We start from the raw sequence: 23,914 nt of genomic DNA, 5'->3' as shown, positions 1-23,914 counted from the left end.
TCGCAGTGTATTAGTGTATACATCACTGATTTTTGCCAAAAAGAAATGCAAGCAGAAAAATGTGTGCAATGAGTAAAATGTAATGTTTAACCAGTTCTAAAAGAAATGAACCTTAGGTTCACCAGTGCTGCTTTTTAGTAAGCAGTAGATTATCATATGATTGTATATGTGCATGTTTCTGTTAATGTGTGTGTTTTCCCTGATGTGGGCGGTTATCTCAGGACTTGTCTTGCAGCATAACCTTTAGAAACCCCTTTCGGTGCATGTATGCAAAACCTGTGGAGTGCATTGTAGCCACAGGCTCCTCTTCACGCATTACACATCTCAGGAGTTCAGCGATTATGTAGATGATTCGGGGGCTTCCTATTCCTCCTTTGCATGTGTGTTTTGGGGGGGTGACGAGGGCAGAGTTGACCATTCAGCTCAAGACATTTCCAAAGTTTTTGTGAACCTAATTACTGGTGGCATTTGTGTTTTCCAAATCTCTGAGGTTAAAAACAGCAAAATAAACACAGCTGTTTGGAGTCAGTTGGGTATTGTTATACATACGGGTGTCAAATTAGCACGTTAATTGCGATTAATTAGTTATAGGCATATTTAGTGCGTTATGTTTTTTTAATCGCTTAATCTATTTTTTAATCTCTAATTTTACTTTTTCTTTTGTGCGGTGGGCTTTTTGTGCTTGAGCAAGGATACTCTTCTATACAGAGTTTATTGAACGTCTCTGGCTTGAGTTGTGGCTGGAAAACAACGGTCTGTCCCACCTTGAAGTGGACGCTGATTGGCTGTCCCTGTGTGTGGGCGTGGTTAACTACGCTGGTAGACTCTCGTTGTAGCTGGACAGGTGGGGGCGGGGGGGAGTAGTGGAGAAGAGAAGTGAAAATGGAGGAGCATGTGAAAGTTGTCGGTCAAGTGAATGAGGAATTTACATTTCTAAAACGCCCCGACGGCACCATTGATAAAGGTAGGTTGATATGTCTTTGTGGAAAGGACTTTGCTGACCACCGAAGCAGCTGAAGTTTAGCCACTTAAACGTAAGCACCCGGTAGAGAGCGCAGCCGCAGCTAACGTTAACAGCAACGATGTTGCCACGGCAACGCTCTTCCCCTAACTACACTCGAGGAGAGCACCGCGCGCATGCGCTCGTCTGCGACCGAGATGCTGGCGAATTTCTGCCAAGCGGATGTAAATAGCCAGGACTGCATGTGTTCAATCTGTTAAAAAAATAAATAAATTACTTTATAAAGTACTTTTTGTTGTTATATATCAATCTTTTGATCTGCCACAATAATGTAATGAATTTAAAGGAAAATAAACACCTCAAGTTGAGGGCTTTTCTCAGCAATGTTTAGGTGAAATTAAAAAAGCGATTAATTAGATTCATTCATTACAGATCTTAAGTAATTAATCGCTCAGTTTTTTAATCGCTTGACAGCACTAGCTATGCATACTATTGAACGTATTGTTAAACTGAAATGACTAAAACATGAATGACATTTTCAATAAATTGTTTCACTGAATTAAAACAGAAGTTTAGCAGTTTTAATCTCAAGAACTAGTTCTGTAAAATACATTTATGATCATAAATTATTCTAATAAAGCATTGAGGTCAACATTAGAGGACATTTTTCATTTTTAAGTACATATTATTTTAGCTTTTTTTTTGTCCATTTCCTCTTGTAATACGTAATAAATGTATGAACCATTTAGTAAATGCTTTTCCTTTATGCATCAACCGTAAATAAAATAAGTTATAAGAAACATAAACCTTTTTTTTTTTTTTTTTTTTAATAATTTGTCTGCTTCCTGGATCGCTTTGTATTTCTGTGAAGTACGTTCAAACATTCTTTCAGTTGCTCACTTTAAATACCACTTTTCCATCTACTAAACATACTTATAGCAATATTTCAGTATGAAGCTGCAGCATTTTACCTGATCCGCGTAACACGAACCGCTGCACGCAGACAGACAGACAGACAGACAGACAGACAGACAGACAGACAGACAGACAGACGCTACATTTCACATTCAGCAGACCACCGGCGTGTTGGCAGCTGTCTGAGCTGAAGCGAAGGGAAGATGCTTTGACAGCATCATCTTTCTGATGTCTAGACTGAGCGTATAAAGTGCTACGCCTGATGTATCTGCTTTAGCGACATTGAGGAGCTTTCAGTGGATGTTTTGGTTGTGGTGCCTATGATTTACCTTAAAATGGGATTTCAATTGTTACTGTTTTTCTTCTTTTATCTTCTTTTATATTCTCTTCCATCCAGTGTTATATTCTTAATCATATAACCTGCATGCATAGATTAAATCAGTTTAAGTCATTAACTGTTTTGATTGCATTTTAGAAATCCTGATAGAAAAACTATTATGTTACAATTATACTTTTTCTTTTGGTAAACAAACTAAAGATACATTTGGATCCAAACATTTGTAAAAATGAAGGCTTCAGCAGACTTTACACCATTGACTATTTCTTCTATCCTTCTAGCTAATGTTAGTAATTTAACATGGTAATTTAAAACCTGCAAGACAAGAATTTCTGCTTTGTGAACAAAAGTAAATGCATTTATGAGTTAGTTGTATGCAACTTTAGGAAAAATATAAATTGGAATCAGCCAAGAAATTGGATCAATCAAAAAAAAAAAACGATCTGTTTTTCTGTGCAACCCTTAACTGTAGGCTTATCACAGATGGTGTCATGCGTCTATTTGTCTCAAAAGTGTCCTTTCTTGGCCTTTCAACAGTCTGCATTTCCTGGTGTTCCACACGGAAGAGGTTCACGATTTGCTCCGGATCTGGGATGGTCCGCAGGACGGAGGGGTTCTGCTCAGGGAGCTGAGTGGCTCAGCAGTGCCCCCAGATGTCCACAGCACATTCAACACGGTCACTCTGCAGTTCACCACAGACTTCTTCACCAGCAAGCAAGGCTTTGCTATCCAGTTTTCAGGTGAGGAGGAAGCATTTGAAAGGGATTGAAGGAGGTGGCGATGTTGGATGCGCAGAACCAGACGGGAGGGAATATAGCACTCCTGACGACATCCACTGTTCGTGGTATTTTCACTCAGCTTTTCCCATGCCGCATCACTGATCAAGCCCTTTTCCGTTCCCGCAGTCTCCACTGCAACCTCCTGCAATGACCCAGGCATGCCGACTAATGGCACTCGCAGTGGTGACAGCAGGGAGCCTGGAGACCATGTTGCGTTCCAGTGCGATCCGGGCTACATCCGACAGGGAGCCAACAGGATCACCTGCACCGAGATCAATGGCCGCTTCTTCTGGCAGCCAGACCCTCCTACGTGCACAGGTACTCCCGTGTCACTCGTATATCTACATAATGGATGAGCGTCTTAATCATGCAACGTACGCTTGAGTTGTGTTTGCCTCAGACTTCTCTTTTGCCTCGTTCAGATTGTTTTAAAAAAACACTGAGATTACCACGAAGTAATAAGACTCAGGTTCTTGAAAATGCATCAGGTGAAGGAAACCAGTTGATCACAATCAATCATTTTGATGTGAGGCGTCATAGAGTAACAGTGGAGGAATAATCAGCATAATTAGACCTGTTCTACCTAACAAGTAAAAGTAATTAAGAGTGGAAGTTATGACCTTGTAATTAGCAGCCTTGCTTGATCAGTGTTGGCTTAATTAAATTATTTTTTCCATGAGGGGCTTTAACAGTTTCCAGAAACTTACAGGTTTGGATGAGGGGTGTGAGTGTTTGTAGGCATGTCTCGTTTAACACGGTCTGTTGATATAATTTCCTGGGGAGTAGCCGCACATATAATACAGTTGAGGATTAGAAACAACAGTTAAAGTTTAACAAAAATCACTCTGAGAATTCTTTAATTTCCTTAATTCATCTGTAGCTTTGTAGCCCATTCGCTTTCGCCACTTTGTGATATACTTTCAGTTTTATTGCCTAATGTGATCATTTATTAAGGCATTATATGAACAGGGAGGTTTAGCATTTGGAAAGCAAATGATGGTCAGCATATAATAGAATTGTATCTCTTTGTTTTGGGCAGCGCTGGCTGAAATACACCACAGAGAGTTGCATGATTGTATGACAAAGCCCCAGATAAGAGAATTATCCAGCTTCTCCATCTCTTATCACCACACCATTTAGCATTTACTGTTCCTCAGACACAGTAGTCGTTATGCTGATTTCAGAGGTCTTTACACTTTCTACAGTCTGTCCCTTTGAGGACAGACTTTAAAATTCTGATGCTGGTCTATAAAGCTCTGAATGGTCCAGGACCAGAATATATCAGTAACCTTCTGACCCACTATGAACCTTCCAGATCCCTCAGGTCATCTGGATCTGTTTTTTTATCAGTTCCCAGAGTCAGATCCAGACATGGAGAAGCTGCATTCAGCTTATATGCTCCACTTGACTGGAACAAACTTCCAGAAAGCCTCAGATCAGCTGAAACACTACAGTGTATTTAAGTCCAGGTGGAAGACTCACCTGTTCTCAGCTGCATTGGATTAAAGCTCTAAATCTGCATGGGTACTTTTAAACTTGTTTAGAAACTTGATCATATTTTAACTTCTGATTTTATCAGATTTTTATCAATTGTTCTTTTTTGTTAAAATTTTAAATCATGCTTTTTATTTATGTTTAATGTCTTTGTAAAGCAGTTTGAATCACCTTGTTGTTGAATTGTGCCATAAAAGTAAACTTGCCTTGCCTTGCTTTGCCTTGTCATGACGGATGGAGGAGGAGGCTTGAGGAGGGTTGAGTCACTGACTTCATCTAAAACTGGTTGCAGCAAACAGAACTGTAAAAAAGGGTTTACAAGGCAGTGTATGCACTAAAGGCATTAACTCATTAGGATTACAGCCATTTAAAGCCAAGTACCCCTATACGTGACATAACTGTAAACATAACCATCATTGTAATACTTCACTTAGAACCCTTTGGTGTCAATACCAGTTTTAAGTCCGGAGCCCATGGGCAACACCAAATGAGCTTTGTCCTTCACTGGGGCCAAGCTCAGTTGGTGCTTGTTTGTGGTTCTTCCTGCCTTCGGTATTGTCGTAAGTAACTGGAAAGCATTCTCTGTTCAGTTGAGATGAACCTACTTCCTTTGCCTTTAAAATATATTACATGTCTTCCCTTTAAAAAAGTCTGGTTATTATCCATCTGCACTGTGGAGCTCCATCTTGTCAGTTTGCCCCGGGCTCCTCAGAATAGATCTCGGTACTTCTGTCAGCGGCCGCTTCATCAGCGAAGCCCATTCCACCGGCAGCTAAACCTGCCCATGATGTCATCGTGCTTCCATCATGTTTTGGCACATAGTGTGGCGTGTTTTCATGTTTTACATCACATGTTCCTTTCCTTCCCTTTCCAGAACATTTAACTGCAGATCAGCGGCGTTTAGTTTTTTTTAAGATGTTTTTTGGCAGAGATTCATCTGACTCCTCTTTCAACTACGTTTGTGCGGTTCAAGGCCTTGTGATGTACTTGAGCTCGCCGGCTTGTTCTCTTTTCACTCACGTCTGAAACTGTTCATTTGGCCACACCTAATGTTCCTCCTGCCTCTCCTATCGATTTATCTTCTGATTCGGCCAAAGATGACCTTTTTCACTTGTATCGCGATCTCATTGGACTTGATATTAGCGGCTCCAGTTAAACAGCTGCCAAATAACAACTCAATATCTGATATCAACTCCAGATCTTTTATCTACTTGATCCGTCTGTGAAGTAAAGGAGGAGCCGCCAGTTCATTTATTTTCAGTCAGTCACCCAAATACTCCAGTCCTTGAAAGAAAATCGAAAGGATTGTAGTTACTAAATGGTAAAAGTCATTGTTTTGTAAGAAGTTTACACGTAGATTACATGTTGACCGTTTTATTTCAAAATCATAGATGTACGAAGGCAAAATCATAAAAACTGATAGTTGGTAAATGTCTGCGCCATACTGTGTATGACTGTGGTATGTTGATCGAAGCATGTCACAGGCCTGTCTTTCCCAGACCTCAGGAAAATCAATGAAAGGACTCCTGTCTCTAATTAGACTGATATTTTTGTGATGTATTGGGTGTGAAGTAGGGATGGGCGGTATGGACTAAAAAATTTATCACGATAATTTCTGGCATTTATCCCGATAACGATAAAAATGACGATAAAAAAATGCTAATTCAACTCCACCTTTGTAACTATAAACCTATCTCATCATCATTTCTTTCTTTCTTTCTTTCTTTCTTTCTTTCTTTCTTTCTTTCTTTCTTTCTTTCTTTCTTTCTTTCTTTCTTTCTTTCTTTCTTTCTTTCTTTCTTTCTTTCTTTCTTTCTTTCTTTCTTTCTTTCTTTCTTTCTTTCTTTCTTTCTTTCTTTCTTTCTTTCTTTCTTTCTTTCTTTCTTTCTTTCTTTCTTTCTGGCTCATTTCTTTCTTTCTTTCTTTCTTTCTTTCTTTCTTTCTTTCTGACTCATTTCTTTCTTTCTTTCTTTCTGACTCATTTCTTTCTTTCTTTCTTTCTGGCTCATTTCTTTCTTTCTTTCTTTCTGGCTCATTTCTTTCTTTCTTTCTTTCTGGCTCATTTCTTTCTTTCTTTCTTTCATCTTCCTTCCTTTATCGTTTTTACCGCGAGATGCCAATTTCTTACCGTGGGGAGTTTTTTTGGCGGTATATCGTGAACGGTAAAATATCGCCCATTCCTAGTGTGAAGTAACTTTGGCTTTCTCATTGTTCCCAGCGCCGTGCGGTGGGAATCTGACCGGTCCGAGTGGGCTGATCCTGTCTCCAGACTACCCTGAGCCTTACCCCCATGGAAGAGAGTGTGACTGGACGGTGACTGTCACACAGGACTATGTCATCTCCCTCAGCTTCAACCAGTAAGATGACATCAAAAGGAACTTGACCATGTAGATGTAAAGTTGCTGCATTACTGAGCAACGTATTATTTGATTGACATGTAGGATTTTACGTCATAGGATAAAGACCAGTAAACTTGACTATTATGGAGTCATAGGAGTTAGGGCTGGGCGATATATCGGGATTTTAATATATATCCATATATTTTCAAACGCGATATGGTACGAGACAATATCATTTATATCGATATAGCTTTTTTTTTTTATGATTTTGATATAGCTTATTTTGTGATGAATTGACTTGAATGTTTTATTTGAGATTTACACAAATGTTTTGTTATTTGCACAACTGTCAACCTCAGTGGAAAAGTCTGCCTGTTACTGTCTACATTGTATTAATTGCACAGTGTATTTTAATTTAATTGTTATGCAGGAAAGGGATATTTGTTTTATTTTATTCAAGAAGCATTTTTATTCTATATATGCAGGCAGTTTATTTTTATTTCATTTGTTTTATACATTTTGATATTGTGCAGACCTCTGTTAATAAAGGAACCTGTGTGACATTTGGCATGAGGCTTTGTATTAAAACTGACTGTTTTTTTAAGGGTTTGCCTCAGAAAAAAATGAAGCTAACAGAGATGCTATGCTATAATGCTTTGGGGGAAACCCCAATTATGTCACAGAAAAAATATCGATATATATATCGAGTATTGCCATTCAGCTAAGAAATATTGAGATATGACTTTTGGTCCATATCGCCCAGCCCTAATAGGAGTTGCAAGGATCTGTTGATCTGTTGACCTTTTCCCTTCTTTATTGTGACTGTCTTTAACCAGGTTCAGCTTAGAGCCCAGTTATGACTTCTTGCATATCTACGATGGTCCAGACTCCCTTAGCCCATTGTTGGGCAGTTTCTACGGCACAGATGTTCCGGATCGCATCGAGAGCAGCTCCAACACACTATTCCTGGCTTTTCGCAGCGACGCTTCCCTCAGCAGCAACGGATTTGTACTTCAGTACACAGGTACGCGCTTGTGGTTGGAAGCTTCATCGCGTTGGGCTGGGGTTGTTCTTTTTTTCTGTTCCTTCAGCATCTTAAGATTCATAAGATCCTTCATCTGATGAAGGAGTATGGATGTGCACTCTGCCGCTATGCGACCCTGGAACATTTTTATCTTTTACTTTTAATTCGTCCGAACATGGTGAGATTAGTCAAGAAAACAAAGCTTCAGTGTGGTCCTGGCTGCAGCATCCTGACCAATAACCTCCTGGCTGTGTCGCGGTCTGCAGTGGTGTCATCATTGATTTCTCATGGCGTAGTAACACAAAGAATTATGAAAATGAGAAGCTGGCAGCATGCATACTTAAGCTCTTTTTGATCAGTGCAGCTGCTCAAAAGGCGTCTGATAATTTAGAGTCAACGGCATTTTTGTTGTCTCTCAGCTGACTGCAGCATATTGCTCGGAGGACCCAAATTTATGTGCCCACATAAGGATGTTATTACTGCTCACATGGTGCAACGTGATCGCGGGTGACCTTGAAAGAGCTCCGGCTTGTTTAAAGAGATCACAAGACGTGTGATTTCTGTATTTGTCTTTCATCCTGTTGCATCTCGTTGCCTGTTTGTTAAACCCGACGAATGCACTTATGTTGAACTCTGAGTATCTTTGTTGAGGGCTTTGCTTCAGAGAGCCTCAGTTAGAGCTGTTTAAAGTATCAGTCATCCAACCGATTTCGGATCGACCCTGCGCTCTCTACGACTCAGCTGGTGTCCAGATGGGATTTCATCTCTTCAAGAAATTGAAGCGGATCTAAGAATGTCTGATATAACACTGTAATTCATTTGCAAATAGTACATACGTGTAGGGGAGCGGTCTTTAAGTGAGACTAAATCCCAGCAATATTCACTGCAGTGTGTGATACTGTACAGCCAATCTGGTAGAGCAGATGGACCCAGTGTGCGACTCAGAAACACTCCTTCTCCCCCACTTCCAATTCTCCACACTAATGAACCATAACCAAATAATACATAAATTACTGCTTCAGTCTGAGCGAGGGAAAAAAAACCAACCTGGCAGAAAGGCGTGTTTGGCTGTAAGTCTGGGTCTGTTTGGTGTGGCAGGAGCTAGTGGAGGAGTTGGCCAAGCCCGTGTTTGGTAAAAAATTGCCTGATCTAATATTCCTGAGCTGCTGTCAGTCTCTCTACTAGTCTGTTTCTGCCAGTGCTTCACTGGGCTCCTCGGGGAAATATGTGGACTAAAAACTTCCCTGAGCCATATTTGAGTGACACGCGTGCAAGTGCATTCACAAAAAAACCCAAGACAACATATGCCATCATACGCAACATCTGTCCAACTTCATCAAATGCATTTACCAAGTTGTAGCTAGGCTTATTATCACTTACTGTCACATCACATTGAATTTCTATTTACATTCCAAACAGATGATGCCCGTTTCCCTGTGTCACACCCATGGTGGTCTTGGGGCGAGGTCGGCTGAAACTGACCTTCTTTTAACTTCCTCATATCCAGAAGCAATCCTGACACCCCCGGTTGGAGGGGAGGGATGGTTCGGGTCTTAAGAGCCAATACACCGTGTGGTTTGTTCACATTTAAAGCACGGAGGACACTTGTTTCACTGTGCACCGGGGGAGAAGAAGTCATGATGAACCTTAACTCATAGAAGAAGTGGAGAGATGTTGCATTTATTTTTAACTAAGATGGCAAATAGGTATATTTTATTTCTCCAAGATAGCAGCCGTTAACACCATCTCATGGCAATTTACACGAGAGAAGAGCAGTGTTTCTCTCTGTCCAAGTTCTGCCGGCAGTAAATAAAAGCTATAACCTTGCTGTGTTATTAACACCGCCACTTCTTAGATTCATTCACAACAGCTTTAGTAGCTATCATGTTTACTGTCTGATGGCATCTCAGTGACTCTCTACGCTTTCTATAGCGCTTAAACAATCATTTCAACTGCTCCATATTGAAATTCACTGGAAACTATTTGGCTGGTTAATGTCGAGAAAGTTTATTCTTTTTGTCAGGCACAGATTTGCTTGACAAAAATGTTCTTGACAAGAGAAAACATTTGATCCGCTCACCTCTCCTTTGTGTGTCAAATCATCAAATATTGAGATCGCTGTACAAACGGAGTGCACTTTGTTTAAAACTGCAGCAAGTGGCCTAGGGCCTTTTTTTTTAATGTTTATTTTAGTTGTGAGGGTGCGAAGTGTGTCAAATTGACAGGCCTCCTCTCGTATGCAGCCTTTTTTCATCTCAAAAAATGCATCGGTAAATTGGGCGAGACATCTTTCCTCCAACCTCAGGGCTGAGGATTGATGTGTGGTTAGGTTCAGTTGTGTGTGAGAGTGAAGTTTGTCAAGGTGTGTGTGTGTTTGCGGCTGACAAAGATGGCTTGCGTATGAGTATTGTCTTCTGGAGTTGACTGCACAGAGAAGCGTTGTCTGGGAGTCGGTTGTGTACAGTCAGCAGACCTTCGGCCAGACCAATGCCACTTTCAATCAGCTGCCTGTCTGATTGAAAGTGGCATAGCAGTGGCCACAGATGAGAAGCCGCTGTCAAGGGCTGAAGAGGAAAGTGGCAGTCACTGAGATATATTTACTGAAACAGAAAAGCACAGACTCGCAGGAAATGGGGAACGGAGTAACCTGAGAGAGAAAGTATTTTCTTTTCCACTAGTGCTGTTGCAGCTTGATGCAAAAAAAAAAAAAAAAGGAAAAAAAAAAAGCTTTTTATTGAATACCCCATGCTCCCTTCTGTCTGCAATTTTCCACTGTGTTACCTCTCTCCACAGAGAACCCTAGGGAGTCCTGCTTCGAACCTGGCCTGGTGCGCAACGGGACGCGGGCGGGCACCGATCTCAAGCTGGGCTCCACTGTCACCTACCACTGTGATAGCGGCTACACGCTAGAGGGAGATGCAACGCTCACTTGCATCATGGGGAGAGGTGGCAAGCCGAGCTGGAACAAGCCCAAACCCATCTGCATTGGTAAACATATGTATATATCTGGAGGCAGTTGTCAGGAGAACAAACCACATCAGATTCGTTACATGTAAACAAAACTACACGGTCAGTTAGCTTGTGCTTGCATATATATATATATATAGTTATACGGTACATGTGTTATATTTTTAGACCTGTGTGGCTTTTACCAGGATCTGAGAGTGTAGCTTTAATTTAATCAGGATTTTTTCCCTCCCACTTTCCTCAAACATCTGCGTCACTCTGACTCTTCTCTGATATTCCCATGACACGGCTAACACGCTGTTGCGGGAAGAAAAAAAACCCTGGAAAGCTGGTAAAAGATCCCTGACAGCAAAGACTTTAGCTCTGACAGTGTGTCAGACTGAAGACATTTTCATTGTTCAAACACGAGATTCACGTATGGGGATTCGGCAGTCTCTCAAAGACTTGCGCTGACACAGAAGGATTTTCAGGGGTTTAAACCAGGAAAGCAAACTCTGGCTTTCATCACATCCTGGGTAACCCAGATGGACTGTTGGAAAACATGGCAATTTCACCATGGCAACCACCAGGGAAATCTTCCATCCAACGCCCAATCAGACAAGGAAAGTCAGTTAGAGTTGATGGAGCAGAGTGGATGGAGGAGTAAGAGATGAAGGAGAAATTATATCTTCTGTTTACTGTTGACTATAGACTGTTGTTTCAACTCCACCATACTTGTTATGTTTCTTCACGCCTCATCCCTGTGTTTCTCTGTAGCTCCGTGTGGCGGACAGTACTCCGGCACAGAGGGAGTTGTCTTGTCTCCTGGTTACCCTGGAAACTACAGCAAATCTCGAACCTGTTTATACTCTGTAGTTGTGCCCAAGGATTATGGTAAGCAAAGGTTACGCAGGGTAGAACTGTACTATGTTTCCTGATAAGTGTCTAAGGTTGGGTGATGGACTGTGTTCAGTTGAAATTTAATCCCTTTGCACCCCCTCAAAATGCTCTGATGGGACTTGAACTATGCTCAAATGCCTCAGACAGGCTGAAATTCATGTTATATGAATTCCTCACCCTTGAAAGTAGTTAAAAAAAAAAAAAAGGAAAAAGAGAGAGTTGAGGTTTTTTCACTCCCTCTCTGACTATTCTTAGTGGCTGTTTTAATAGGAGAAAACAAGTTGGGCGTTAAACTGTTCAGAAGTGTCCTGAATGCATTTTATTTGATATTTTTCTATATATAGTTACTATACGATGATCAAAAGGCCCATATCCACCCGAGTTAGTATCCGTCATATCACACACACACACAGAAATAACTGATATCTGAAAGAGCCACAGTTCCTGAAGTTTCGCCGCTTCTTGGCATTTCCATCTCAAAGGTCGCAGTTTGCTTTCAATATGTCATCTGATATTGCAGGAGCATCAAATTATTCCAAAAGTAAAACAGTGCAGGAGCGTCTCGCCTTTTAGATGAGTGTATTTATAGGTGTAGATTCAAAACATGCTTCACTTACTTGCCTGGGATTGTTTTAGTATTCATTTCTGCGGCTGACTGCCTTCCACTTCTTTTATCTCCTGCTCGTTTTTTCTTTTTTCTCTTCCCTGTGGCTCTTTAATGAGTTATCAGCATCATGTGTCTGCTTGAAAAATCCCCTTTTTGCAGTTAGTCCAAACATGCAGCGTGTTGCATGTTTGGCACTGGCGAGCTTTGCCACACTTTGAATATGTTCAAAGATTGTGAACGTTGACGCTGCAGCGGCCCGTCAGGGGTCCGGTGCTGTTCCAGAATGACAGCCATAGTTCTTCAACCCCGTCGGTGCCTGTTTTCCCTCGGTGGTGTCAAAGTAAAGGGGTGGTGGGGGGGGGGGGGGCACGAAGAGAGAAAAAGAAATGATTAAAATCCACATTTGCATTTTCCTGGATAATGACAGTGAAGCCCGAGGCAGCTCACTTTGTCGTGCAGAGCCACAAATGCTTTCATCTCCATTCTTGCAGCCTCTCATTAGACCGAACCAGCGGCATTAATGATAGGTTATCGTATCCGTTGCAGAGGACAGGAAGGGTGTCACTAGAAACAGGGGTTTCTGATATCATAGACGCAGATGAAGGAGATGTGTAAATAAAGGGAACGGCGGGCCAGGGTGAGACCGGTCGGTCAGACCTCGTCCCCTCTCCTCTGTCCTGTCTCCTTCGCTACCTTCATTCTTCTCTTAAACCCAGAAGTCAACCAGACATAGATTGACTGTGAAAGGTCTGACAGGAGTTCAAGCAATAGCAGTATTGAGGGGGGAGGGGGGGGGGGGGGGGATGAAAGCTCTATAGTAGAGCTTTAGATGCACATTGTACAACAGATTGGCTGTCATTGCAAAGCCTTTCATCTGTGGACAGACCATCAAGCCTACATAGGATTCCTGATCTCTCTTGTAATATGAGTTTTCACTCGTGTTGTTCACACCGCTTCAAACAGGACCTTTTGACTGGAATTGGTGTTGATAAAATTCTTTTGAATGTGGGTCCTACACTCTATGAATTTTCTTGTTCACTTCAAATGAATCGTGGAGCTTTTTTTTGTGACTCTTTCAAATAGTAATTTGAGCTAATTTCAGTCTTATGTCATTTTTCCCCCCCAATCTCTGTCTCTCTTAGTGGTCTTCAGTCAGTTTGCCTTCTTCCAGACCGCACTGAACGACATCGTGGAGGTCTACGATGGCGCGACCCAGAACTCCCGTGTTCTCAGCTCGCTGTCTGGATCACACACAGGTACGAACACACGTGTCCAATTAGTCATTGATGGATGACATTATATTAAACCTCAAATAAAGCTAAGACGAATGGATTATTGTAGCCAGACTTATTCTGCAATTGGCACTAATACAAGCAATTTGATCATTTGTAGAGTAGCAAATTATGATTAAAACACATTGCAGTGATACTAAGTTAGTATCACAATGCAATGAACAATGCACTGATTAATAATGTTAATTGAGATGGACTCTGTTGTTCAGACCTGATACTAACATGTGTTCTGACTGCTGTGACCACGAGTGGACATCCCCCTAGAACAGGTGGTAACACACTCAGGAGCCACTGAGGACACATTCAAATCAGATTTCTTGCATTTGAAGGTGGCCTGGGTCACATTTGGTATTGTTGTTAAACGGTGTAAATGCAAATGTGTTTCAGGGCCTCCCGACTCGTCATGCCTCCACACAGCTGGGCTTCTGCTAGGATTGCCTCCCTGCAACATAACACATTTTTCATTTCTCATCCCCGTGGTTTCTTTCCTAAAATCACATTCCACACGTTTTTTAGGGGGAAATATTACAGTAATTGTATTCCACACAAATCTAAAATATGTCCGGATTTAAAATATTATTATTGAGGTACCTAAATGTGTTTTTTTTTTTTCTTCTTCAAACATTCGTAAACTTACTGTGGATGTTGCATTTTAAATTACTTTCATATATTCATATTTGCATATAGAGCTGGAAGTGTGTGGAAGGTGTGTTTATAAATGTGGACACACATGTTAATATTAAGCGTTATCATCTTTGGTGTAAAAGGCAGATGCAGACCCAAAATGGCACCAAAAATACCCAAAATGTGGCCCTCACCTGGAGGAAAAGGTTGTAAAAATACAGGTTATCAGCTGCTAGTACAAACAGGCCCCTACTTTATGACTCGGATCTGATTTATCTTTTGTAAGACACCAAGAACGATGTGCACAAAGTGTACGATGATGCCCTGTCGTGTCCTAGACTATGACCCTGCGTGGGGGATGCAGGCTGCCTCACGAGCACGCAAACGAATACATCGTGAAACAAATGTGAGTTGGAGGAGAACGTGTTCCCGCTAATGAGTCTGTAGAAGAGGCCAACTATTCTATCTTAGTGTCTTGAAGCTTCTTTTAACTTTGAAGCAACTGCGCCGGGTCACATTGATACGTCATTCCAAGTTGCACTTGAATCGGCCACTTAGTTGATGGAGTCGTAAGGATTTCTGGCTCCGTGAGAAGATTATGTCAGACATTCTGTGGTCGCAGGAACAGGGGGACGGTAGTTGTTGCATCTCTCAGACAGCCGATTTGGACCTGCGATGACAAATATGTCCGCGATTTGTTCATCATGTATTGTGTATCGGAGCCTGAAAAGGTAATCATTCGTAATGGCTCGGTTAGCTACAAGACAGATGACTTATGTTTACGGAGAGATGAAAAGATGTGCTAGTTCATGACACCTCTCTATATCAGCCTGCTACAAGATGATTACTGTGGTTGGTGTCCATGTCGGCCAGCTTAAAAGATCTAATCAAACACGGATGCAGAGCCATCTAGACCTGTATGTGCCACTGCACTAGTGAGTTACTAGTATGAACTTGCCTCGACTAAAAGGTCCTGACCCGTACCTGGCACAGAGGTGTGCAGGATATTACTTATCAGGTGTGGGAAATCACAGCCCAATTTCAAGGCATTTCATAGTAATTATGCTAACCTCGAGAAGAAAATTACTGGTGCATTAAACTCTGAATTAAACATTAAACAGTGTTTTTATCATAGTGTGTATTGAGCCAAACCATTTAATAACTTAACTACAAACAATAATTGTGATCTTTTTTTTTTTTTTTTTTTTTTTTTTGGGGTAACAAACAGAGTCGGAGAAAAGGAAAAGTCGGGAGAATGAGCAATAAAAGGTGGGAATGAGAAAAGGTGACAGCATGCAGGGAGATTGTTCAGCAGGACTGAATAAAGAAATCAAGGAGGCTTATCTAAATGCAAATATTCAATCTCATTTGAAAAAAGAAAAAAGGCAATCATCGCTTTCATGGCCTTTTTAGACTGCGGGAACTAAGGAGTCCCTTAAATTAGACCACTTTTAGCGCTGGTGTTTCTTTGCTACGTCTGTTTCTCCGCCAGCATGCTGCTTTTACCAACTCGGAACATTTATTCATAGAATGTAAAACCCGTTTCACGTAGTCTCCGCCAGGCTCGGGCTCTTAAGTCAAAACCCATTGGAGATGTCAATCAACAGCTGGAGCATTAATTTGTGACATCATTCCCCACGACAGCTGTCTCTGAGTCGCTGCGCCCGACAACTGCCGCTGAATTTTGATCAGACTTCCAGCCAGATCATATCAGTCCTCGCGATTGATGCACACGCCGGCGGAGGAATTCACTTTAAGGGCAGAATGCTTTGCAGCTGGAAAGTGGCCAAAGGGTTGATACGTTTCCTCGTGACGTGTCTTTGGTCCACCTGGATGAATATCTCTGAATATTATGAAACACTGTCCCCGTGACAGCATGTAGAGCGGGTTTCCTCTGATAAACCGCCCAGCATGCTCCAGGGACCCTACAGAGAAGCTTGAACAATCGCGCTGATGACACATCAGAAACCACTGGCGCCGTCTCTGGACTCTGCATCTGCAGAAAAAAAGCTCGCCATCATTTGGAGCCAAACTCACACACGCGCTGGATGGATTCGCCGGCACACACGCAGATATTGCCTCTGGGGTTAAGCACGGCGGGATCGTCTACATCCCACTATAGTGTGACAGCAAGCAGACACAGAGTAATGAGATTCACTGCAGCGAACCAGTCAGCGGCTCACGGGGAGAGGCAGAGACAGAGATGCTCACGCTTTGTAACATGTTCTACGTCAGTCAACGGATTTTCCACCACGCCTGATGTACCCCGGGTTTTGTTGTAATTATTTTATGAGCTGATGAGGGACTGCAGGAGATCATGTCACTGATTTCAGTGATGAAGCATCCTACCTATGGGTTTTATTTATGATTAGAAATATTCAGCTTGGGGTTCAGATATGTAGTCTTCGAGGAAAACTACCTCCAGAATGATGCTTGTGTCCATGTTCTCTGCCTTCTTATTGAACGGTCCTCACATGGCCAGTTACATCTTAGTGGAAAACACATTTTACACTCAAATAACAAGGAAAACATGGTGTTTGTTCACCTGTCAAATGAAAATGTTTTCATATTCCCTGATGGGAGGGATTGCTTTAGTTGTCAGTGTATACGTTAAGAATTGTCCTCTGTGATGACAGAAATTGGAGTTTATCTCAATAAAAGCATCGTTTTGCATGCACCGGTGGTGGCACATCACTGTCATTGTCAGCGCTGGCTGTACGTAGGTATATAGAGTAAATTCCCTTTTACATCGAGTAAGCCCACTTCTTAATCTCCTCTGACGTTCAACAGTTCCAGCGGCCTTCTGCGTGTCATTTCTTCCCCAGGACGACGAAGGCTTGAGCTGTCCTGTCTTTGGTTGTGTGTCACTCCGTGTCATTGGATGATCTGGTTCATTAAGCATAATCTGAGATGTTTTAACTGTTTTCCATTTTAGGGGAATCGTTGCCGTTAGCAACCTCCAACCAAATTTTGATCCAGTTCACCTCCAAAACCCAGTCCAGCTCTAAAGGATTCCATCTGGTCTACCAGGGTAAGTGTGCAGCAAGCTGCCCGATTCCTCTTTGAACCTACTGGGTCACATGAGACTTGGATGTCATTTAAAGGTGAAATGTAATAACGCATATAAATCAAAGATCAATCACCTGTGAGATTCTGTCTTTCTGTCTGCCTGTAGCCGTCCCACGGACCAGTGCCACTCAGTGCAGTTCAGTCCCTGAGCCCCGAAACGGCCGTCGTATGGGTAATAGCTTTGCTGTTGGTGCCGTGATCCGCTTTGAGTGCAACCCGGGTTACGTGCTGGAGGGCCCGAGCGCCGTCGAGTGTTTAACGGTTCCCAACGCCCTGGCACAATGGAACAGCTCCATTCCCAGCTGTATAGGTAGGACACCGATACTTGAAATGCAGTCAAGCAGAAGCAACTCGAGGTCGCGATCCAGCCCGGTTGTGATTTTCTGAGCTGATTTTGTCTCAATTTCCTATTTGTCCGCTCACCCAATCTCCTTCCAATCTCTCCCTCCGTCTTTTTCGAGTCATCGCTCAATGGCCCGAGTACCAAACCCCTGTCTGTCCTGACACAGACGCAGGCTGCCAGCCATCGCCTGTCGCAATACAATGAGACGGCACACAGGTGGCGGGCTCTGTTACGGGTCACAAATACGCACATTAACACGCTCACACACCCATATGGAGATATCATGTAAATGAGTGTAATGTATTTACTAAGTCTTCACTCACAGCGTTCAGCTGAAGCAGCTGCTGTTGCCAGATGTGAATTCCAAGCTGGAGTCACTGTCTGTGGACTGAAAACATTGTGTTTTGGTGCAAGACGTGGGGTAGTTAGTGCAGAACCTTATATTTCTTACGAGAATTTAAAGGAGCATGAGGCAGGATTTATGAAAAAAATGTTTTAAGTTTTCTAGTAATAATGTCAGATGAAGCGTTCCAAACCAAAAAGAATGAGCCCTCTAGCGTATCTCTCCGTTGCCTTGAACAGGCTGTGTGCTGCAAAATGCGCTGCAATTCTGGGCCCGAATTTCCGGCGCTGTCCTGCGGATGTGACGTCAAATGACGCTGCATGAGTGTTCTCGACGGCGCTCGGCTTGGATACAGGAAGAAGACGAGCGCGGTGGATTCAAACTTCTGTTTGGGTAAACATGGATTCTTCCACAGCCGGCAAACGACCCAGCAAAAAGTGCTACCAAGAAGAAAACGAAGCCTTTATCAGAGACAAGTCGCGAGTCGAAAAGAAATTACGAGCAAAAACGGGCAGGCGCACGAGTAAACATTGGATACGCGTTTGAGTCATGGAGGCAGCTTCAACTTGAATTGGGACTGAAAACATATGACATGGCTCATTTCCTACTGACCAGGTAAGATAACATTGTAAGTCATATTTAGAGCTTGATTTGAAAATCACATGAGATTACCATGGAGTCGGAGTAGCCTAACGTGCTGAGTAGCGTTAGCCGCAAAGAAGTAAGGAGTCCGTGCGCGCTCCCGTGCCGGCTTCGCTGTTGGCTGCAGTAACCCCGGCGGTCGTCGTGGCGCTAATGAGTCTCATTTCTTATTCTTGCCTCATGCTCCTTTAACTCTCTTAAAACGCGTATTTTTCATGTCCCTTCAGAATGTATTGTTGTTTATCCATCCTGGTTCTATATTAACACTAAGACCCCGTCCACACGTAGCCGGATATCTGCGGATATCTGCTAAACCGGAGATATTTTCCTACGTTTTGACCTGTCATCCACATGAAAACGCAAATAAACGAAGGTTTAAAAAAACTCCGGGCAAAGTGAAGATTTTTGAAAACTCCGTTTATGTAGATGCGTGTAGACACACACAACCGGAGTTTTGCGTTTTCGAACGTCACATTATGCGCCAAAACAACAACAAATCTGCTCTGACGTGCGACTTTTGTTTACTATAGAACTACAGATGATCCAGCATCTGTTCTCCAAGCTATTTATTAAATAAATGGTCTCTGGTCTGGACCACCGCTTACTGCGTTACACCGACACAGAGCCTACGCCGTAGGGTACGCGGCGACGCGCACCGTACGCCGTGCGCCTGCCGGGGAAGCGGAGCCGCGGAGGTTCAGCTTCCTCGGGAGCCGCAGATTATCTACAGGTTTGAAATGCTTATGAATGTGGTCGAAAACGCAGATCTTCGGTTACGTGTGGAAGGGGTTTTTTTTAAAAACGATGTAATGTGGATGCAAATTTTTTTATAAACGGAGGGGGGAAATATTCGGTTTTAAAAATACCCGGCTACGTGTGGACGGGGTCTAATATGTAAATGCTGATTTCAGTGTCAAAACGTGCGTAACCTCTACTGAAGTTAACTCACATGTGGAAGCCATGATGAAATGAGCGTGATGTTTTAAGATTCAACGCTTTTCTTTCGTCGCGCAGTTCCATGTGGAGGTAATCTGACCCAGCGAATTGGCACCATCTTGTCCCCTGGTTTCCCCGAGCCTTACCTCAACAGCCTCAACTGCGTGTGGAAAATCACCGTTCCTGAAGGATCGGGAATCCAGGTTTGTCTGTTTTTCTTCAGTCGTCACCATACCTCGTGGATCTCGGGATTCCCGTCATCCTAACAACATTTAACATATACCATCCATAATTAAATCAGACATATACAGTACTGTATGTCTCTGTTCCCGTGCAAACTGTTCAAACTCTTTAAGAGTTGAGAACGTATTGCTATGTAAAGTCAAGATAAAATCAGAGGGCATTAGTGTAATGGTGTTAACTCTGAAGGTTTAATATCACGTAGGCAGTGATTTTCCTGCTTCAGATGGTGATGATTTTTATTCAGACATGTGGAAATTGTAACGTAAGCGCTGTGATGATGCTTGCTTTTTAACCTATAATGTCCCCTTTTATGCATTTATGTTAATGCAAAGTCTTTTTCCTTATCCTATTACAATCTAAGCTTTCTGAAGCTTATCTGTGAATATAAGCTTTGCAACAACTATATATAAATGTAGGATTTCCATCCTCCTTGGGTGCGGTGAGCTAAAAGGTTGACCTTGGGAAAAAAAAGTCAAAATGAGATTTTGTAGATCCCTTTAACCGAAACCTGAAACGGTGCGACGTGAACTGCATTTATCTGTAACTGCCTTTTCATTTACCCTGCCTCTGTTTCCTGGGAGTTAACTCATTATGAGTATTGTTATTCTTTAAATGTGTGTGTGTGTGTGTGTGTGAGGGAACCTGGTCCGGGTCCCTGCAGGGCTGGCAGGATGGAAGTCTTTCGACCTGTGTCTCAGCCGCTGTGTTTAATGACCTCAGGGGCATCCCTCACCTATTAGCCCCCCCCCTCCTCAGCCGACTGTCCTTACAGGTCCGATACATGAGACGGGCCGCAGCCTGCTTGGTATGCTGCTCGGCGCTAACGCTGCGGCGGCTTGGAGGTGAAATAGACAGAAAGTGAGAACAGAGAGCTCACTGTATTTCTGATGGACTGGTCAGTTGACAAGATGAGGAGTTTTCCTGTTTACCTGCACCCCCGTACAGACAGAAGGTCATTTCCATATTGCTACGTGGAGTTTTCTGCTCTGCGTCGATAAGCTCAGCAGCACAGTCCCCCCGCCATCCCTGCAACGTCCTCGTTTTCCTCTCCTGTCTGTCTCACTCACTCTTGCTCCCCTGCCGCGGCTTCCAGACACGCATTAGATTGGAGTGTCACGATCTGGCAGAGAACTTAAAGAAGCGAGGTGCCTTGTTGGCACAATAGCCATGGCCCCCCTAATGAAAGATCAATCTGTGATCCGCCTCGCCTCCCGAGGAGGCCCATACCCCAGAGCCCTCCCAGCCCCTTTTAATTGGCTTATATCCAATCTATGCCCATCACTGGCAGTGGAGAGGACAGAGAAATGGGTGTGAAAGGGGTGTGAAAAAATGAGAGCTGACAAGGAGACTGCTGCATGTGTCAATAAAGTTTAGACACATTCTGAGAGCAAATGTGTCATAGCTGACGCAGCATGACCTCTTTCGTGTATTCACCGTCATCTGCAAATGCTCAGGGAGTAGAAACTCAAGAAAACCTTCAACAAACTTCCAAGACGACACTAAGGAAGACCTAATTACTGAGTTTTATTCTGCTCCTTTACCCAGTGGCTCTGATCTAGTTTGTTAGTAACTCTGGATGTACTTTAAACCTAAGCTCTGGACTGTCACTGCCGTTGTCGAGTACTCATGAAGTAACTGTAACTGTTTTATTATTTTTCCCTTTGCTTTTCCTTAATGTTTGATTCCTCACTTTGGGCTGTCTCAGATCCAGGTAATCAGCTTTGTCACAGAGCAGAACTGGGACTCGCTGGAAGTCTTTGACGGAGGTGACAACACAGACACCATGCTTGGCAGCTTCTCAGGTACTGTTTGATATGCGTTCATTGTATTTAATTTGAACGAAAAAAACAAACTGAAACAAAGTAGTCGAGTCACTTTTCCCAAGTTGGAACATATACAACGTTGAGGCTCTAAAAATAATAAAAGCTGGAGCGGCTTCGTCGCTCACCAAAGTCGTACTAAAACATTTTGACAGATTTTTGAGCGCAGTGTACCACATAAAATGGGTTTGAGGTCAATAAGCACAACAGAATTCATACATAAGGCTCACTTGATTATAGATAGATGGATAGATGGATGGATGGATGGATACACACACAAAAAGAAATGCAAATATGACAAGCTATTGTTGTGCAACTCAGGTAGCTTGGCTGTCCAGTTATCGAAGGGTTATTAATAATTTTATTCAAGAATTATTAATAATTAATAAAGTCGACTATTTATCAAATTGAATGACCAATATGATAAATAAAATCCTCGGGGCACCACCCTGTTCCTTAAGCAGGGAAATGATAACTTTTACAGCAGAATATCAGTCTCAGAAATTAAGGTTTATGCCTAATACAGTAATTGAAGGGTGAGATTCGAGCACTAGGCTCTGTCAAACAAATCAATTGTGACCAAACTGCATGAAACAACAGAAACCACTCAGAAATCAATCAGAATTTATTTACATACAGGTGTCAAAAGATGATAAACGCAACACCCCAAATAATTCTGATGGCACACTACGTAAACAGGGACAGAAATTATACAATGCAAAAGTTCCAGTCATCTGTGTGGGGTGTGACTAGTGTGTGTGTGCGTGTGCGTGTGTGTGTGTGTGTGCGTGTCTGCATGTGTGTGTGTGTGTGTGTGTGAGTGTGTGTGTGTGTGTGTGTGTGATCTCAGAATGGCTCGGGAATTTACGACCGAGGGGAGCGTCTGTGTGTGTGTGTGTGTGTGTGTGTGTGTGTGTGTGTGTGTGGGGGGGGGGGGGGGGTAGTACGAGAGGAAGAGAGGGAGAGATGCAGAAGAAAAGTAAAATAATAGACACTCTTAAATAATTTCTCATTACCAGAAATCCAAGACCTTCTGATCTTTCCCACACAGAAATGCCCCACTGTGAAACTAAACTTCACACGTGCGCTCTGGTCATTCAACTGGGAAATTTAGAAGGGCCTTGTTTTCGGTTGTCGAGAAGCATGTCATAACGATCCAGCAATGTGGATGCAGCAGTAGACCAATAAGAAGATAAACAAAAACACTTAAGTTAATAAACACAACTATGACGGGATCAGCAGTCCAGCTCACAGCGTAAACTAACTTTTAAAGTGTATTTTAAAGTTTTCTCTGCCCAGACACCAAAAACAGCCTCTCACGTGAATCTTTGCAGTTGAAGAAAAAAAGGGTGGTCGGTCAGCGTTCCTCGGGGAACAGCTGGGTGTTTACGCTCAGCAGGTGATCCTGATAAAGCGGCTATCACTCCCTCCTGTGTCCTTGCTGCAGATGAGGGGATAGCAGCTGGGCACAGCACTTGGCTTCCTTCAACTTCGGATCGGCGTCGCGTTCACGTCGAGGCAATGCAGGGTCCCTAGTTCGGCTTTCTGGGCTCGGAACTGCGTGGGTCGCTCGTGCAGCGCTGCAAAACGGACGCTCCTTCGTTCACGAAGGAGAAAGCCGGCCCTTGGCTGGCTCCCGGGTGTTACAGAGACCTGTGGGTGAGAAGGAAGAAGCAGAAAAGAGAGAAGAGACCGGAGAGAGGGGGGTCTCCTCTTTTATAGCTGCATACAGGAAGTTGATACCCCTTCCTGCAGCTTGGGGTCCTTGTCCAATCAAAGTGTGGTGCCTTATCACCAAGAGGGTCACATATGCAAATCCTGGTGTCCATGGGGTCTTTCCGTTCTCCAGACCACGCTGGAGGTGTCGTAAACTCACCATGAGGCAGGGATCATGAAAGTTTAGGTCTTTAGGTTTACTGGTCCAAGAGAAATGTTCACCCACTCACATATGTCATGAATTCATAATCATATGGACGGTATTCCAACATCCCCCCTTAGATTTGACAGCGGGAATGCAGGGTCTGGTTGTCAAATCTACCAACGGTGCAACCGTCCATGTGATGCAGTCCTGGTTGGCAGAGGGGCACAGTACTTAAAAGTTCAGTGGTTAGCATGGCGCTGGAGGCTTTGTCTGGGCAGAGGTGAGGCACGTCTGGGCAGACGGAAATACGCTATGCTATACGAGACTAGGGTATAAAACATAACAATAAACATAAAACATAAAACATATAGAAACCATAAGGGATTCGATTATGCAGTTCAGTGTCATTACCAGCAGAATGAGGTAGATAAAGATAAAA

General features: G+C 42.9%; 1 protein-coding gene across 1 annotated transcript in view; it reads left to right on the top strand.

Annotated features, from left to right (window-relative positions):
* The window catches only part of csmd2 (CUB and Sushi multiple domains 2), a 310,777-nt gene that overhangs the window by 222,031 nt on the left and 64,832 nt on the right, over nucleotides 1–23,914 (top strand). The window contains exons 27-37 of the mRNA XM_061740995.1: nucleotides 2,751–2,953; nucleotides 3,119–3,310; nucleotides 6,705–6,843; nucleotides 7,662–7,849; nucleotides 10,643–10,837; nucleotides 11,573–11,689; nucleotides 13,445–13,558; nucleotides 17,154–17,249; nucleotides 17,394–17,597; nucleotides 19,630–19,754; nucleotides 21,500–21,596. Of these exons, the coding sequence (XP_061596979.1) occupies nucleotides 2,751–2,953; nucleotides 3,119–3,310; nucleotides 6,705–6,843; nucleotides 7,662–7,849; nucleotides 10,643–10,837; nucleotides 11,573–11,689; nucleotides 13,445–13,558; nucleotides 17,154–17,249; nucleotides 17,394–17,597; nucleotides 19,630–19,754; nucleotides 21,500–21,596 (1,670 nt within the window). The remainder of the gene's footprint in view (nucleotides 1–2,750; nucleotides 2,954–3,118; nucleotides 3,311–6,704; nucleotides 6,844–7,661; nucleotides 7,850–10,642; nucleotides 10,838–11,572; nucleotides 11,690–13,444; nucleotides 13,559–17,153; nucleotides 17,250–17,393; nucleotides 17,598–19,629; nucleotides 19,755–21,499; nucleotides 21,597–23,914) is intronic.

The sequence above is a fragment of the Cololabis saira genome, chromosome 15 (assembly GCF_033807715.1).
Source record: "Cololabis saira isolate AMF1-May2022 chromosome 15, fColSai1.1, whole genome shotgun sequence".
Classification (NCBI taxonomy): domain Eukaryota; kingdom Metazoa; phylum Chordata; class Actinopteri; order Beloniformes; family Belonidae; genus Cololabis; species Cololabis saira.
This window is presented reverse-complemented; position numbering and strand designations above follow the sequence as displayed.